We start from the raw sequence: 19,042 nt of genomic DNA, 5'->3' as shown, positions 1-19,042 counted from the left end.
CAATGATGCCTAAATACAGGGCTTGTACAAACATGCATAAACCAAGAAAATTTATCATCATCTTTGGAAGAAGCTGGGAGGAGGGAAGAAGCACACATCTGGTGACTTGGACAAAAAAAATTGCTGAGCTTAGAGAACCTGTAAGACTGCAGTTCTATAACACTTACCCAGGAGCAGAAAAGCATAGGACTGCTCTGCCAGTCAGCCTAGTTTTGCCTTGCATCTAAAATATCTAAAAGTTGGGGGGAAGTTAGGAAACACTTGTAACACCAGGTGTTGAATGTTTTGGGGTGCTGCTGCCATTTTGTCTCAACATTCGGTAAAGTGGTTCTCTAAGTTGGTTTTTTTATTCTCTGTCTGCCGGACAGAGTGGGCTAACTTAAAACCTTAGGCCGTTGTTACATAAGTCATGTGTTAGGTCCAAAATGATTCACACAGTGGTATTATATAGTATTCTGGGGTGCTTCAGGAATACAGAGCCAGGTAAAGAACTACACCAAATTTTCATTCTCTGTTGAAACAAGAGGTGCTTGATTTTCCTAGAATTTGTGCATACTTGGGACATATCTGACAGTCACGTTAAAAGTCATTTGCTCATCATCACAAATGTTGTTTTTGAGGCAAGTCCTGATTAGAATGCTTTAGAGATTTGTTTGTTTGTTTGTTTAAAAAATAAGTGATTGATGCTTCTTAGTGCCAAGAAATAAAAATATTGGCTTACAAACAAACCCCTGTTAACAGAAATTTAGTTATGCATGTCTTGCATTAAGTACCACATGGTGATTTTTGTTTTGGGCTTGGGTAACATGAAACCTTAGTCAGAGATTGCCATAGAAATGTGGAGCTTTGACATCAGTGTAACTTTGCTTCTGTTTTCTGGGCCTTCATAAAACACCACTTCATGGGAATTTCAGACTTTGTTGCTATGTAGATGGCAGCCATGAATTTGCCTCAACTCCTGATAATTTGAAACATGTTGGGCTTAATTACTTCTTCTGTTTATGGTCCACCTCTTCTGCTTTATTATTAGATGTCTAAAATGCCATTCAGATAACAGAAGAAGAAATCTTACACGCTATTCCTGGAGTTACTGGAATGCTACAGACAAATACTTACTAAGCTATGGCCTGATTCAGTAAACAGCAACTTCTTTTGTTTCTGTTATGCTGCAGTTCCTCATGACATCCAAATTCAGAGAACTGTGGTTTGTTTAATCCTATGGCCCTCCAGATGTTGCTGGACTACAAGTCACATCCTCTTGACCATTGATCATTCTGGCTGGGGCTCATGGGAATTGTTTAATCAGGAGATCAAACTATAATTTCAAATCTTGCTTTCATTCAATAAGCATAGTTTAAAATAAATTTTCCAAGTCTGGGCATCATAGAGAACTGCTGTTAGTTTATCTGAAAATGCAAATTTTTATCTCCTAATTACAGGCATGAAAGTGAAGGAGAAAGTGGTGTGTATGCAAGTCTAAGATTCACCACAGCTTATTCTTGCATCTGGAAACCATGTTTTTAACTAAGCTAGAGACATAGAAATGGTCTGGCCATTGATATTCTCCATGAATTTTAATCTTTTAAAAAGTGAATCTATACCAGTGACCCATTACTACATCATATGACATTGAATTCCATAGGCCAGTTATTATATATTACTTGGTATGCAGCTCGACCCTATCCATATTTATCCAGAAGAACTGCTGAGTTCAATGTGGCTTACTCCAAATTAAGATTGCATAGAACTGCAGGCATAATGCGACTTTTTGGCAGTGGCTTTCTTTGGATAAATGACCTCAGTTTTGGCATCATGAAATAGAATGTTTTGTTTCTTTCTGATCTGTGCAAGCTATTCACGACTCTATAAACCTTCATCCTCCTTGGTCATCATTCCACAAATAAAAGGTTCCCTAGCCACATAAGCTTTTCTTCACAAGAACAATGATCCATCTTCCTGATCTTTTTAGCCACTATTTTATGTACTGTCAGCTCTTACAAGATTTTAAATTTTAAAGATTTAAGGATTACAATCTTGTGGAGCAGGTATAATTTACACTACCATAAATCCATCAAGGGCACTTCATTCCCTGGACAGTTGCAGCAGTTCATTTCCTGGAGAGTTGCTGTAGTGTTGGAAAGCAAGATTTAGCTGTAAATTAATGGGTGCTCTTAGCAAATACTGTATCTGAAATTTAGATCGAAACACTGTGGTATGCAAAGCACATGTGCACGTAGAAAACTCACGACTGCGGTGATGCCCACAGTTCCCTTGCCATGTGAACTGGAAACACAGAAATGTTGGGGGGTCCGGTTCCCTTTCAACCCCTCCCCATTTTATGGATCTTGCAAGGAAAATAAGTTGTGGTTATTAGAAATAATACTTAAAATATATGTACGTGTGCTTGCCTCTCGTTAAATAATTGAGAGAGTTTGATGCTTTTAAATGCAGAAGTGTAAATCCTTTGTTTATAGAAGAACTGCCTGTTCTTTCTGGTAAATGACTGTTGTTGCCCAATTTTATAAGCTTATGACGTATTTAATGTTTCTACATGTTCATGGATGCCCTTGTGGATGCTCTTTTCCTTATAATTTACTTCCAGGTCATTCAGCTGACTCAGGAATGAATCCCATAGTCATTCTAGTTATCTGAATAATTCTTGTCATATATGAGCTTTTAAAAATATCATTATTATTCATATTTTTCAGCCCGCAGCACCCTGCTGTGTATTTAAAATGACCGTTTCCCCAGCTCCACCTTAAGGTGGAAGAGGAATGAAGGTACAAAATGCAAAAAAAAAACCCAAGAAAAACCCCAAAACCACCACCACCAGGTAGCAGCTGTCCACTCAGTTGCCTTCCTCACCCATGATCCTCCATGGAAGAGCAGCCCAAGTGCCAGTGTGGTACCCAGGCACAGAAATAGCAACCTATAGAGTAATGGGGTTGGAAGGATTCTCAAAGGTCATCTAGTCCAATCCCCTACCAATGGAGGAAACACACTATTACCGTATTTTTCGTCCCATAGGGCGCACTGGCCCATAGGACGCACCTAGTTTTTTTGAGGGGAAATAAAGGGGGGGGGAAATTCCCTCCCCCCCAAACCAGGTCGGGGGAATCCAAACCAGGTCGGGGAACAGCGGGATGGCGGCGCTGCGCCTCCCTGCTGTCCCCCGAGCTTGTGGGCTGCAGGCTGCTGCCCGCAAGCCTTGCGAGCCCACGGGAACTCCCGCTGGGCTCACAAGGCTTGCGGACACCTGCGCGAAGCACAGGGCGCCCTCCGGAGGCGACCGCCCCCTCTCACTCTCCAGGCTTCAGCGAAAGCCTGCATTCGCCCCATAGGACGCACACACATTTCCCCTTCATTTTGCGTCCTATAGGGCGAAAAATACGGTACATTTCCCCATACTTTTCCATTCAGTCTTTGCATCTTTAAAAAGAAACTCTATTTATTTCGAGCATTTATAACCCAGTCTTCAACCAAAAAGGCACCTAGAATAGCTTCTAAAATGAAACATTCACATTCTGCAGGCTTACAATTTAAAAAGAAAAGAAAAAGAAAAAAAGACACTGAAAGGAAAAAGGATGGGTAGGAAGGAGGAAAAAGGTAAACACAATAGGCAATTCTTAAATAGAAGGTCTGATGATGGCCAGCTGGCATAGAAATAGGACACGGGAAGGAGGCCTGAGCTGGTTCTTTGGCAAAACTGATGAAATGAGCCCTGCTTCCCAACTCTCCCACTGAGGTAGCCTGATAGAATGGCTGCTGCCAGTTGAGAGAGAGGAGTCGTGATGGAACTGGTCATTTAGATCATAGGCACACATAGGTTTTTGTTTATTTAGGTCATGGACATGAATTTTCTTTTAACTTTCTATGCTCTGTTTTGATAAATGACATTTTTGAGCATGAGGCACACTGCATGAGACCGTGCCAGTGATAAAACTATTCAAAAGTAACACATAACAGTGGTAACAGCTATAGTTCTTTCTCGGCATGCCAAAGGTCCTGGGTCCATTCCTTGCCATTGCCAAGTGGGGCTCAGCAAGGCCGAACATCAGGAGAGTCCTTGCCAGTCAGCGCTGACCCAATTTTGCCAAATGAGCCAGTGCTCTGACTTGGTATAATGCAGTTTTCTGTGTTGCTAAGATCTATGTTCACAGTGAGGTAACCCTGAGAAAGGGATGGCTATATGGGCAACCAAAAGACTTTCACGACTCTAATTCTAATCACATTTACCACTAAGTAAGTCCCATTTCATTTAACAAGTAAGAAGTAAATATGCTTAGGGTTGTGCTACACGAAGCTTAGCATTAGAAATAGCCTTACTCTGGTTTCCAGCAGGCTCCCTTGTCACCATTCCCAGAAACATAAACATCCTTCTTTCCATGTCCGTATAAAATCACTACGATGAGGGGAAGGGGATCAGGGCTGGGTTGGGGAAATGAACACAAATCCAGCCAGTGAATGACTCCAGAGTTCAGGAGGGCCTAGAACTGTGCCCAGCCCTGGGACCTTTATGCAGGTTGTTTGGTGGAGTTCTTTTCCACACACACACACTGCCAAACTGACAGGGTGGCCATCAGTAAGCCCTTTGTGCCTGCAAAAGATCCCAGACGAGTCGACTCCAGTAATACACTGATTCTTGTTAAGATACCTGGCCGAAGGAGCAATTCTGAGCGACTCCCATTCTGTGAGACGTTCCAGGGACAACATCAGCTTTGTAAACAAAAAGAGGGGTGGGATTCAGACCCCCTAGAGCTTGTCTGCATCAGGGGTTTTTAGTGACACTGACACAGCTGCAAAAGGAGTACTCAAAACATGCCTTATGTGCAAAGGTCCATGAGGTGGTCCAGTTAAATATTTTAGGAGCAAAAAATACCACAACTGTTATGAGCCACCCTAACGTTTGCAGCACATCAAGAGTCATAGAAAGTGGTTTAGGAGTGCCATCCTGTATCTGCAAGCTGAAAACAAGGCTTTTAAAGTATTTTTTAAAAAATAACTTCTACATATTTTATATCTAAAAGTAATTTAATTCCTTCAGATTCAGGTAGGTAGCCTGATGCAGTCGAAATAATAAATTAAAAAATTGTCCAGTAGCACCTTAGAGACCAACTAAGTTTGTTCCAGGTATAAGCTTTTGTGTGCATGCACACTTCTTCAGATACACTGAAACAGAAGTCACGAGACCCTTATATATAGTGGGAGGGTAGGGTGGGGTTTTTTACTACCCTTCTGAGAAAAACCCAGAACAAACTTAGTTGGTCTCTAAGGTGCTAGTGGACAATTAAAAAAAAAATTGTTTATTTTAACTCCTCCAGTTTGCTTTGAAACCCTTGTATGAGGTTTTTAAAGTACTAGTTTTATAAAATATTTGTGCCTACCACTTGACTTATAGGGTACTTTTAAAGAACCGTTTAGTATACCCATCCACACCCACAATGACATTCTTAAAAGTGTGAAGAGAAGAGTTTGAATATATATTTAAACTAAAGGACAACAGCTGTTGTGGCTGTGTGTGTGTGTGTGTGTGTGTGTGTAAGTAAGTAATAATGGCACTCCCATCTCCCTACAATTTTAAAGGCACTTGCAGCAGAAGTTCTAAATATTTCAGAGATACCAACAAAATTGTTGAAAAGACAGCCCCTCAACTTTGTAGGGGGGAAATGAGAATGTTTGTGTGTCTATTTTGGCTTCAATGCTATGCAGTAAGAACAGAATTTTCTTCTAAGTAAACATTCATAGGATTATTCCACATGACTTGCAAAGTCCTTTGCAACTGGCCATGAGGCTTTTCTCCAGTTGTCATAGGACTTGAGTGCATGATTCCCGCAAAGTCAGGCTCAAAATGGACTAAGTATTGTTCCTGTGTCAGGTTTGACTGTCAACTGCTGTTCAGTATTTAGTCTGCACCGCTATTCTCAGACATGCTACTTAGCGGCCATACGTTGCTTCTATTTATATGATTTTGGAATTCAGTATATCCCAACCTAACTTTTCCATGGGGATCACTATACTGTCCCCCCCCTTTTGTTATTGCCATTTTTCTCCCAGTGAGCCTGGGCAGGATGGAGAATGAGGCAGCTTCTTTGTTTTCATAAAGAGCCTCCTACAACTAGGCATCAGAAAAGGAGACACACCAAGCATTCAAAGGCTGATTCCAGATGACAGCTATGCCAATCCCTGTTCTGATAGCTGCTGTTCCAAATGCTGTCAGGTTGGGGCTCCCCGTAACCATGTGCAAAACAACTTCAAACTCTTGTGATAACTGATACCCCTTCAAAGAAGCAGTCTCTGTTTTGCTTTTGGGTTTCCAACTACTATTGCTGGAGAAGCCAAGATTTGGAAGCACTCAACAGGCAGCTCTTGTGCTTGTTGCATGAGGGTGGCCAGTTATGCATTACCAAAAAAAAAAGAGGTGCAAAAAGTTCGCATGGGTTCAATTATATGTATGGATGCCGACGTGGAAATAATTACTGTATTTTTGAAATGCAGAAATGCATTGCCTTCCAGTTGGTTTTAGCCCACAATGGGTTTCTCATGATTGTGAATGCAGAATTATAGACACCAGAAGAAGCCAGGCTGAATATAATTTGTGTACATGACCATCTTTATGATATTATTTAAAGTAAGTTTTAAAAACATAAAATAGTACACTAAATGTGAAAACGTTTGTGGATGAAAAACCCACCTAAATATGTGGGAAGGGACATTGGGGGGATAGATTGCTTACTGTTAGATAAGCTGTATGGTGGCAGTCCTTGTTCTCCCCCACTCAATTTACAAAATCTAACTGCAACGTATATATTTTGCTGTACAGTACACCTGGATGCAATGATAAGCCATCACTTAGTGTAGTTTTCAGAAGCATTTCAAGCTCCACAGTTTCAAAGCTGCAGGGTTGCCAAATTGGAACTTGGCTTTGTAATTTAAGTAACACATTTATAAATAAAAGCACTCTTGTCTAATAATAAGTACAGGCAACTCTCAACTTACGCAGGAGTTACGTTCCAGGGATAGTGCATAAAGCCAATATCACATAAAGTTAAAACACATTGGGTTCCATGGCAGGAGGTATTGCCATAGTCTTTTTTTCTTCTTCTGGACATCCACCCCCTTAATTTAAAAAAAATAAATTTTTTGCCAAGCATGTAAACCTGAATGTGCGTAAATTAAATCTGTATATGTTGAGAGTTTCCTGTACCTCAAAAGTGCTGCAATATTGTCTGTATGACTATTAAAATCAGATGTTGTTAAATACTCAGTATTTCCCAGTGTCTGATTTTACCAGACTTTACCCCAGACAGTTCTTCTAATAGAAGACTCATTGGTGTAAAGCAGGATACAAATGTCCCTATGAGCTTATGCAGGTTTGAAAGTAAGTTCCATCCAGTTCAATGGGACTTACTCCCAAATACACATATATGATTTCTGCCAAATGTTTTAAAGAAAGAAAATAGATGGAGGATAGGATTTCAACTGGGTTACTTCTACACTTAGGATTCCAGTGAAGGATTCAAGATAAATACCATGTCTTATTTGCCATGCTAGTTCCAAATAAAGCCATGAGGGGATTTTCTTCAAAATGGACAGGATGCGATTGATATCCCTAGTGGAAAATTGTTCAAGACACATGTACTCATAAATTATGGAATAAGAGATCCTGTTACCAGCCCATCTGTGTCTCCTAAAATAGCAATAAGAAGATAATTGTATTAACAGCCTTTCTTGGTGTATTTTGTGCTGTATTATTGACAGAGGCTATAAGCTGGTTTTGTTCCAATTAAGAAGTGCAACATATGCCTTTTGGTGATTTTTTTCCTGTGACATTTTTGGGTAGCAGTCTCGTAAAATCAGAGACGTTGTTCGAAATGAAAATGACAACATTGTTTCCTAGTATAGCCATTTTCTTCAAAATAGTGTATCTTCTGTATTTTAAAGCATGCATATCCTTTAAAAAAACACCTGCCCATATCTATGGGAAACCATATATTATTTTTTCTCCCAACTATATGAAATAACTGCTCCTGTGGACAGCCTATCTCTTCCTGTCTGCACCCTTCCTCTTTTGAATGGAAGAAACACCGGTGCAGACCTATCCGCATTGCTTGATGCTAAAATCTGAGCTGCTAGAACCTTAGACACACAGAACTGATTTGTGCTGGACTTAAAGGGTAGTTTTATCTAAAAAGATTTGCACTGACTTTGCATGGAAGCCACTGCCTCTAAATTCAAAAGGCAAGCGTGCCTTTATTTGTGGGTTTAAAATGCTTTCATACAGCACATCCGGTCCATACAGTCCACACACCCTTCAGATGTGGAAAGGTAGGAGAGTGCTCAGCTGAGCTCTCAGTGTGCTTTGTTCATAGGCCTGTGAGGAGGATGGCATCTATCCATCATCAGGATGGAAATGGAGACCTCAAGTCTACAAACCTGACCACCCTTTGAGGGTTATGTGAGGTTCTTGGTGTCAGGATTCTGTAAACGATGGCCAGCCTGCATAGCACAGCAGCACAAGGGAACAAAGGCAGGCAGTATTTGGGGAGTTGTTGCTTCTCTTTGGCTGTGCTTGGAAAGAAGGCCCAGCTTGTTTGGGCTAGTGTTTTTCTAGCAGCCTGTCCAGTGCGACTGCCTTATGCTCTGAAATTCAGATGCAATTATTCAAGATCCAAAAGAACATTTGTCAGTTCACAATCCTCCTTCTAAGTTTTACTTGTATTCACTTGTATTTATATATAAAAAAGCTGTCATATATCCTGTACTTTCTTATATAGTAAAAAAATTCTATAACTGTGGAGAAAGCAGGAGGCAGATCCTGCTGTCATTTTTGCTTAGGACACTTTTCCTTTCAAGGGGGGAAGTAATTGGCTAGAACAACAATCCCTGAGTGAGCTTCTTAATGCTTTTGCTTTCATTGGGGGAAAGGCTGTTGAAATGTGACGGCTCTGTGTGGCCTGAATGGGTTCATTCTGTCACAGGCACTTTGCTTAATAACAGCAGATTCTCTTCTGTGAGCTGAAGTGTAGTTATTTTGCAGTTAAGCTTTCATTTTGATTTTTTCCTCTTTTGGAGGCTGAAGTAAGAATAGCCTGCATAGCAAATGTTAACAGGTTTCAGAAGGTGATAAATTGCCTTATACCAAACCAGAGCATTGTTCTACAGTGACTGGCATCAACTTTGCAGAGACTCCAACAGGGGTCCATCACAGCCTCGGTTGGAAATGCTGGCAAGTGAAGCTGGGACTTTTGGCATTCAAAGTATCCTTGGGTTCTATGGTAATGAATAATGCGGCAAGAAATCCATGCTAGTTGTGTTTAGGAAGATGTTTTCTCAGCAAAGGATTAGGGTCCTCTGGTCCTTGAAAAGGCTATCAGGCTTTGATCTTCCAGTGGTTCTGCAACTCCCCAGGCATTAGTTGCTATACTTAAAGGGACTGTAACCTATTTTGCAGTGTGGGAGAGGATGCAAGGGAATCATCTTCAGACTGCAAGGATGATGGAAGAGCCACATCCTCAGGCTGGGAATGCTGAGGTCTCCTCCTCAAGCAGGACAACTAGGGCAGCATCTGAAGCAGAGTTCTCTACAGGCCAGCTCTACACATGCTACATACACACCATACATTTATGGTTCATCCCTCATGGAACTACAATTACCATCACTGTTAACAGTTCTCAGAATTGTTTGGGGAGGGTGTATGGTGCGACCATAGTCATGGACACTATTCCTTCTTTCCTTCCTATTCTTAAAGAAAGAATTATCAAGAAGGCACAGCAGGAGGCATGGGAGAGTAGCAGGTTCAGTGAGTGTCATTTAAGATACTGCAATTGTGTGTGTCCCTAACATACCGTAAAAAAACATGTTCTGTAACTGCAAAAGTTATGATTCCCACCTGACTATAAGGCTTCATGTCAGGTTTCTGACGAAGGCCTGTTGAGTAGCATCTCTTGACTTATATAACAGCAGCCCTGTCCTGTCTACTGCACATGCAGTCAAAACTTGGGTTTTTTTGTTTGTTTTTTACTTCAAGGAGTTGTCAGAGAGATGATGCAAGAAGTTTTTAATTTATCCTGTAAAACTGTAAGAAGGGAATCTTTTTGGATGCAATTTCAGTTGGTATATTTGTGCAGCTCCTTGGCCATTGGTTACACTGTGATGAGAAGGATGAAGTTGACATTCTGTCAACAAAACACTCTCTGTGTCTCCCCACCCCTGCTTTCCTCTTGTTGATGTCCAAGTGGCTTCAGACAGCTTGCCTATAATGGCCATTTATGAATTTTATTGTCTGTAACAGAGGCTTGAGTGTTTGTTCTCCTTCAGAGTGATGGAAGGAATTTCATGGTGAGAAGCATAAAGGAAGTTTGTTTCCCAGTACCAATTGTAGATCTGTCCTCCTCCAGTGCCTAAAAATTACTACAGATAAGAGGAGAAATATATTTCTTTAAAGCAGGGTGGTGGTAGTGGTGTTATAGCTCTCCCCCCCCATTTATACAGCCCTATACAGACATGGTGCAACAACGTTAGGAACAATTCTCCATTTAAAAATCAAAGCAAATCATACAGCTCTAAGGAAGGCTTAATGATGCATTCAACCAGCAAGTCAATTATAGTTGTGCCTGATGATGGACCAATACAGATCATCATAAATCTCTTGGCAATAAATGGGGATATTTGATCTTCCCAGGTCTTCAAGAAATCTTTAAACAGTAGCTTGAATTTCCCTGTGACCGAAATGATTTTACACAAGAGGCTAACATAAAAATGTATGCACTAAAAACTCAAAGCAGTTTCTGTGCTGGAATTAGGCACATTTAAAAAAAAATAAAATTGGGATTTTGCAAGATTGTGTGTGCATGTTTGTGGAAAGGAAGGGGTAGTATGTGGGGAAAATGCTATAGCTGAAAATGCAATGCCTGGACCAAATTACTTATTTCTCTCTCTCAGTGGTGGCTGGTGTCCATTGGGGCTGATAGGGCTTCTTTTTCTTCTTTGTCGATCACTCGCAGCCAAGTAAGATTGTCTTCCATAAACACGGTTTTAAAAATGAGTGCGTAAGTGACCATGGAGACCAATTCTGGATCCACACATCCTTTCACAGTGGGGACATTGGTTTCGGGGCAGGAGTTGATCACGGTGTGGATTTGCCAAGGCAGGGAGACCAACAGTAAGTGGAGACCATGCCAATCAGAGGTAGAGCCAGTGCTACTTTTCTAGAAAAAGAGGTGTCAGAACTCACCATGAACACCTCCCTTTTTCTCTTATAATGGCAATGGCGCATTCCTGAGAGGTGCCGGAACTGAGTTCCAATGAGTTCTGGCTGAAAAAAGCCCTGGGTAGAGCCAAATTGTTCTGGTTTTGTCCCCATCCTTCTCCTCCTCCTGCCTGCTGAGTTCTCCAGGGGCAATAATGGTTAAATCATTATTCTTATTAATCCCTGCCTTTCTCCTGAACTGGGTATGGTGTGGGGTCTTTTTGCCAGCCTAAGTGGTCTACAGATGACTTCTCAATCTCTCTTCCATTAGAGAGCAGCAGCAGCAGCATTTAAAGAATGAATGCAGATATGGCATATCCTAGAACCTTACCCCATCCTTTTTATTTTATTCTATTTTGTTTTATTACTCTGTTCCACACAATAACATTACACTTGCCTTGTTTCTCATGTCCAAACCTTGTATCTATTATGGTACTTTGGAGCTGTTGGCAGGAATGAGCCTTCTTGTAAACTGTTTAGCGAAGTTGAATTACAAGTTCAGGAGGCCTTTCATGTGTTCCACACCTATGGCTGCTTTATATTTTGTAAAATATGGCCACCACCAGTCTGGTTTTCACTTTGTGGCTTGGATTAGAAACTGGGGAATGGGAGTTGTTCACAATCCGCACTATTTCCACATGACGCATTATTAAACCTTCTGCTTAGCTTGCCCAGCACACCAGTTAGTTGGAATGCTGAAAAAGTGGGGGCTGTTGTAGTGTAAAAACAGTAATGACCACCACAACCCCACAAAAATAGGATGTTTTTATAGTGTCCTTCTGTGCAGCAGTTTGCCCTAAACTAAGCCTCACATTCCTGGTCCCATATTGCGAGAAAAAACAAGGCATGTATCCCATGTTGCCTTGTGCTGGTGTAGTGGAATGAGAAGTGAAGCAAAACTTACACATGATTTATGCAGTTTAATCCCCCAGTTTAATCCTCCTTTCGTTTAGCCTGACAGGTCTTCTTAATCACACCCAGACCCACCAAATTGATATTTTGCCAGCTACTGAGGGGTGCTGGAATGCATTCTCTTATCCTCCAAAGAGACAGCAAGTATTGTTAGAGCAGCCATCACCAGCCAGCTGTTGATGAGAACCTGGTCCTGATCCTGCAAACACATGCAACCCTTGAAATAGATGCAGGGTTATTACAGTATCCAACCTGGAAATTACCAGCTCATAGACAACCGTGATCAGGTTTTCCTGATTCATTTTTCAGACCCTGTCTTTGTAGGATCTAGTCAGAATGGATGGTTCTGTATGTATTATTCTCCAGCCATCTGGTGCAGCTGTTTCCAGGCAGGCTGGTTCAGACAGTAGGACACCAGGGTCCTGCATTCAGACCTCACTGTTCTGAGCCCTGATTCCTTACACCAGGAGTCAGCAAACTTTTTCAGCAGGAGGCCGGTCCACTGTCCCTCAGACCTTGTGGGGGGCCCGAACACACACACACACACACACACACACACACACACACACACACTCTCTCTCTCTCTCTCTGTATATATATATATATATATATATGCTTTCGTAGATTTTCACGGGTACAGGAATGCAGGTTTTGGTGTCCTCGGGTGTCTTCCCGTGTAAAAGTTGGGGTGTCTAGGCGACGTTTCGACGAGGTCTCACTCGTCATCTTCAGGCTGGTGCTTTCGGCTTCTTGTTACTGGAACAGAGCAGGATCTCAGTGTTTGAGTTCCTATAAATACTGTTGAGGGGGTGTGGTGTATAGCCTCCAATGTTCTGGGCAGAGAGGAAGTTCCCAGGCTAGTGTGAAAGAAAAGGCACACTAGCCTGGGAACTTCCTCTCTGCCCAGAACATTGGAGGCTATACACCACACCCCCTCAACAGTATTTATAGGAACTCAAACACTGAGATCCTGCTCTGTTCCAGTAACAAGAAGCCGAAAGCACCAGCCTGAAGATGACGAGTGAGACCTCGTCGAAACGTCGCCTAGACACCCCAACTTTTACACGGGAAGACACCCGAGGACACCAAAACCTGCATATATATATATATATATATATATATATATATATATATATATATATATTTGGGGGGGGGGAGAATGAATTCCTATGCCCCACAAATAACCCAGAGATGCATTTTAAATAAAAGCACACATTCTACTCATGTAAAAACATGCTGATTCCCAGACCGTCCGCAGGCCGGATTTAGAAGGCGATTGGACTGGATCCGGCCCCTGGGTCTTAGTTTGCCTACCCATGCTTACACCTTTGACTGGGTACCGATGCCTGCAGTACTAAAAATCTGATAGACAGCCTTATTTCACACATTTTCTGAAAAAGTGTAACGAATCCAAACTGTCAGACCTCTTGTTCTGCCACAAGCCTTACTCATTTAGAGATGGCATTATGAAGAGATCCAACTTTCTAACCTTTTTCTTCACACCTGGGCTCAAATAGTCAAAGTGTTGTCTAGGATGCACCTGCTCAATTTCTACATCCTCTTTTCCCCCCTAGGTAAAATCCTATTCCGGAGAAGTCACATTCGAGATGTCGCTGTGAAGAGGCTACGACCTATTGATGACTATTGCAGGGTAAGAATTCTTATCTTCTTAGGAGAGTGATAACTGACAGAACACAATGAGAGATGGTCACCCAAGCATATTTAGAGGGGAACGGGACTGTTTTAGCTTACTGGTATGTCTGCAGAGTTTCCCTCTCACACAAACAAAAGATGCATAGTTGAATTAACTGTAATCTGAATCTGAAAAATAAAGGAAGATGAAAATGCTGCTTACCCTTCAGAATGCGCCCTTTGAGTTCCAGTGGTGTATAGTGGAAAAGGACATATATAATATAGTCCTCTCTCTTAAGTGATGTCAACACCCCTATGACATTTAATTATTTCTTAAATAACTCCTGTGGCAATGTGTTCCCATCCCATCATAATCTAGAACATCCAGTGTTACACAGTTCTACTGAAGACTCCCATGGTATTTTTCAAAGTATTTCCTTTCTTCTTAAAAGTAACTATTTACATGATTGATCACCTTGACCCAGTGCCTGCAGGAGGCATGTTCATTCAGTATTATTTCTAATGGAAGAAGGAAAGAAAGGAGGACGCTTAATAGGTATACCTCACCTATAGAGCTTTATAGGTCAAAGACTAGAGAGGAAGCTGCTGTACATCCTGGAGCTGGAATCCTTGGAGGTTCACTCCTGTGAGGTTGCCAGCTGCTACATCTAGAAACTGTGGTTTTTCAAAGTAAGTTACAAAGGCCTGCTGCTCCTTAAAATCAAACTGTCTCTTGCTTCTCTCTGGCTGCAAATCCTATGCACATTTACTTTTGAGTAAACTCCGTAAAAATTCAGTGGGGCTTACTTCTCAGTCACCATACACATAATTGGGCCCCTTTCACAATCATCGTGATGTGTTTTCAAAATAGTACTTATTGATTTAAAGGATTTTTTTACTCCACTGTTCAGCCAAATATGCACACAATTAATATAAATGCTGTTTGTATTAGAATGGTGTGTGTGCATATATCCTCATTCTTTTGGATCCTGATCATATGAACAAAGACTCAAAGAGTATCAGGAAGTAACCAGTCTACATTAATTGATCTTATAAATGCCCTCACTGAGCATGGTTAAACAGAGGCAAAGATATGATGCCCATGGTGTTAGCACTTGCTGACCAATAGAGGGTCAAACAGGGTCTCTAAAATTAGTTCAGCTTCTGCTCCCCTCCCCTTCCCCCAGTATAGTTTTAGGCAATATAATGTGGTAGAAGCGTATTGATAGCAAAATGCATCAAAGTTCTAAGAGCTCGAGACCCAAAGAAAAGATAGCATTAATTCTCAACCCTCTGGCTAGGGAAAACGGAACTAAAACCTTATCTTATGAGATCAAGCCTTTTGTGCAACAATTGATGCAGTGTCTGGCAAATGAAGGCGTAATGGCTGTAACCACGTGTACTCACACTGTATCCTTCACATTAATCGTTCAGACAGGAACTGTGCAAAACATGTGCATATGAAATAATGTCATGGGTTCACTGAACAGACGTGCTGCTCAGAAAGCAGGAATTCACTCCAAGATTGTAGAGGTGGCCTCTGACCCCACCCAGAAAGCAGACATTGGTTACTTATCTAAGATGCAATTGTTTGAGAAGCAGACAGTTCCTTACTGGCGCAAGGGACGTGTCTGAGAAATACATGCTTGAGAAATTGTTATATCATTTATGGCTGTGATAACAAAGGCTACCTAACTGCTAGTCAGTATTCATCTTGGCCTTGTTTACTATCTGTGTCAGTGGAATCTACCAAATCTGTCCCCTTGCAGCGAAGTCAGGCCCCCTTTTTTCTTAAAAATTCTAATTGATACTGAACGAAGTACAAGCTGCAGCTTGACATGAAGATTGTGTGTGTATGTGTGCATCTATACTGATTGAATGTTAGTAGGGCTGTTCCATCGGCAACACTGTAGTTATTAAAAAAGCAGCAGTCCCTTGTCTACTGAGATTCACAGTTGATTCTATGAACTCACATGATATGGAATGTGATCATGCAAATGCCCACTAATTGGAGACATCATATTATGCCCAGTGTACAAGTCAGCTAGGGTGGCATGGTGAAAAAGAGGGAGGCCCTTGCACCTCTGATAGTTGTGAATTTCAGCAGGTGTAGCTTGCATGGCAACGTGGTTTATCACAACGTACAAACACAGCCCTTTTTTCTAACACACACAATGCTGCTCCAGCTACAGTGGTGCTCTCTGGGATGTAGTGCAACTAACATGCACTGGAACTTGTATGATTGAATCCAAAGTTAGGGAATAATATACCAGGAAATATTTGTGCCTCTTACAAAATAAATAAAAGAAAACAAACCGCAACATAGACCGCGAAAAAGAGAATTTGAAGGGGTGGCCGAAAGGTTTGCAGTGTAACTCCACTCTGGTTAGCCTCAGAACTCTTCAGCTGCCCCTTGGCTTGTAGCAATGTGTGAGGGTATCTCTGTGAAAGTCTCTATCAGACTAAAACCTGCCAAAATATGACCAACATGTAGATAAGAAAAATAAAATTTATAAAACACAAAAACTTCACATTGGACAGTTTTGTGGTTACTCTCACAACAATCCTGTGAAATAGGTGCAAGATGATGATTGGACTTCGTGGCAGAGAAGGGTTTTAAATGGGTTCTTTCTGGCCCTAGTTTAACACATAATAACTTGGTATAGTTGTTAGGACCTAACTTCTGTACTGTGTTATAGATGTGAATGGTCTAGAGCCAATTTCATGCCATGTGCATTTGGCAAATATATAGCAAACCTGTCTTAAGATGATGATTGGACTGTGGACATTTCCATAAAAGTCTAATGCAATCCTTGATTGCTGCTGCCACAATGGTATTACTGTCAGTAGATCACTACCTCAAATTCACACAGTGTATATATATATATATGTAGCATGGACTTGGTAAAGGTAAAGGTACCCCTGACTGTTAGGTCCAGTTGCAGACGACTCTGGGGTTGCGTGCTCATCTCACTCTATCGGCTGAGGGAGCCAGTGTTTGTCTGCAGACAGCTTCCGGGTCATGTTGCCAGCATTACTAAGCTGCTTCTGGCGAAACCAGAGCAGCGCACAGAAATGCCATTTACCTTCCCGTCAGACTGGTACCTATTGATCTACTTGCACTTGACGTCCTTTCGAACTGCTGGGTGGGCAGGAGCTGGGACCGAACAACGGGAGCTCACCCTGTAGCGGGGATTCAAACCACCAACTTTTCGATCGGCAAGCCCTAGGCTCTGTGGTTTAGACCACAGCCCACCCGCGTCCCCCGACATGGAATTGGTACCAGGCCATATTTGGACACATCAAATCATTTTTCCAAATTATGCCCTAGAAAAGGCAGATATGGAATTTATTTTATTCATCAGAAAGAAGCAATGCAAATCAAAGCACACCAATCTCTGCATATAGAGAAGCTCATGGCAAATATTACTTTCAAAATCAGATCTGCTGTATAGCTGACTGGAATCTTTGAAAGTGAAGAACGGGAGATGCCCAGGCTACCTCTGCTCAGCAGACCTCCCAAGAACCCATGTGATATGTTTCATAGCCATACAGCTGCTAAAGTAAATAACTCAACTTTGATAATTAGGCTCTTTCTGGCACCGTAATGGAAGTCTTTCCAGAGGCAAGTTGAGGATCAGGCACAGTAAGGGATCTATCTTTTCATGTATATAAACACAAACAACAGAACTCTGAATGTTTTGCCTGGTAATCAGCAAGACTGTGTGAGCTGCGCTTGTAAATATTTCTTGCCCACTGGAATTTATCTCCCTGGATCATTTTCCTGTTAGCAAACTTGGCATTATTTTTGTGTGAATTGAACTCTTCCAGGGCCCATCTGAAGCAGCTTTCTTCTTTCATCTTTGCAGTTTCCCCCAATCTGAAATAATGAGCTACTTCTTCATAGGCTTTCTATACCAGACACATTTCATTCTTTAGTAAGGGTTCTCAACTGTTGTGGTCACATAAAGCCTCTCTAAATGTGTTTGCAATGTATCTTGCACTGTTAATGCATATAATGCCTTTTCCATTCTTATTTGCCAAAACATTTAATTCCATTTGTTAAGCCAGTGGCTTCTTTGCTACCTTGTCCATTCCCCTTCTCCATGCCCCCGTCCTCTGCTACTTAATTCCTTCTGATGTCCTTCTGGATCATTCAGACCAAAGTCTCTTCAGCCCAGTATCCTGATCCAACAAAATAAATAAATAAGCATTAAAAAGCCTTTGCCCTCTAATAGAATTACACTTCCCAAGGGAACGACTCCAAAACCACTTGAGCCCAGAATGTAGAGGCACTTGCAGAATGTGGTTCCGTGAGTATCATTGACACCTTTCGATAGTGCCTGTTAAAACAGTACTTGATGAGTGACAATTTTCCCACTCTGATGTCCCTGCCGTTTTGTGAGCTTTTAAAAAGCATTTGAGATTTCAAAACAACAATATTCCCCAAACGCTTTAGAGGCTGTTTGCTCCCTCTCCCTCCACTCAAGTGCTACAGGGATCTTTTAGCCTTTTGAAAAATTGACAAATGTGAGCAGGGCTACGTAGCCTTTACTCTCACAGCAATGTCTTGACATTTCATTAACCTTTTCCTTAGGGGGAAAAAAACCCCCAAGAAATGGTGTGTTTATCTTCTCCAGTCGCAAAGTACATATATCTTCTGTTTTGAAGTAAAAGAAGCAAATTGATATAGCTGTCGCTTACAACAAAGCTATTGCTTGCAGCCCAACCCCACTAGATTGTGTAAGGACAATTTGCACTACTGGTGCTGTGTGAGGCTAGCTCAATTGCAGAAACAATCTACACAGGTTCTATTCAGATGTCATGCTGTCTAGTTGTTCAACAAAGTCTTGGGGACAAGCTTTGTATGAACTCACTCTTTCCTCACCTTTCTTCCTATAAGCAGGCCCATCTTAATGGAACACTTACTGGTTTGTCAGACTACAAACTGGTTTGAATTTCCAGACCAAAATTGCAAATTCAAGTTTAAACTTTGGCTTGCAATCCTTATTTGGCTCATAAAATCAGGATGTGTTTCATTAAACCAAGCACTGAAGGGGAAAGGAGAGGAGGGATTATGCATGTACAGTGCCTGATCCTGCAAACCATGGATTGGATTAACACAGGCATCTGAATGCAAACACAGGGATCTCAGAGTGCCCTTGCATGGTTGTGGGCTATACCAGCTTTTATAGTTTCAGCAATTCCTCCCTATTGGTTATATGGAAACAATACCAGTATTTCACACAA

The 19,042-nt window shown here is 41.5% G+C and overlaps 1 protein-coding gene and 1 long non-coding RNA gene across 6 annotated transcripts in view; one reads left to right on the top strand and one right to left on the bottom strand.

Moving 5' to 3' along the window:
* Positions 1–19,042, top strand: part of SH3PXD2A (SH3 and PX domains 2A) — a 250,113-nt gene that overhangs the window by 97,903 nt on the left and 133,168 nt on the right. For all 5 annotated transcript variants that reach the window (XM_081911989.1, XM_081911991.1, XM_081911990.1 and 2 more), the window contains one exon: positions 13,735–13,811. In XM_081911989.1, the coding sequence (XP_081768115.1) occupies positions 13,735–13,811 (77 nt within the window). The remainder of the gene's footprint in view (positions 1–13,734; positions 13,812–19,042) is intronic.
* Positions 17,134–19,042, bottom strand: part of LOC309370361 — a 16,753-nt gene continuing 14,844 nt past the window's right edge. The window contains exon 4 of the long non-coding RNA XR_014168524.1: positions 17,134–17,977. This is a non-coding gene — a long non-coding RNA (uncharacterized lncRNA). The remainder of the gene's footprint in view (positions 17,978–19,042) is intronic.

The sequence above is a fragment of the Podarcis melisellensis genome (genome assembly GCF_964234715.1).
Source record: "Podarcis melisellensis genome assembly, chromosome: 5".
Lineage (NCBI taxonomy): Eukaryota > Metazoa > Chordata > Lepidosauria > Squamata > Lacertidae > Podarcis > Podarcis melisellensis.
This window is presented reverse-complemented; position numbering and strand designations above follow the sequence as displayed.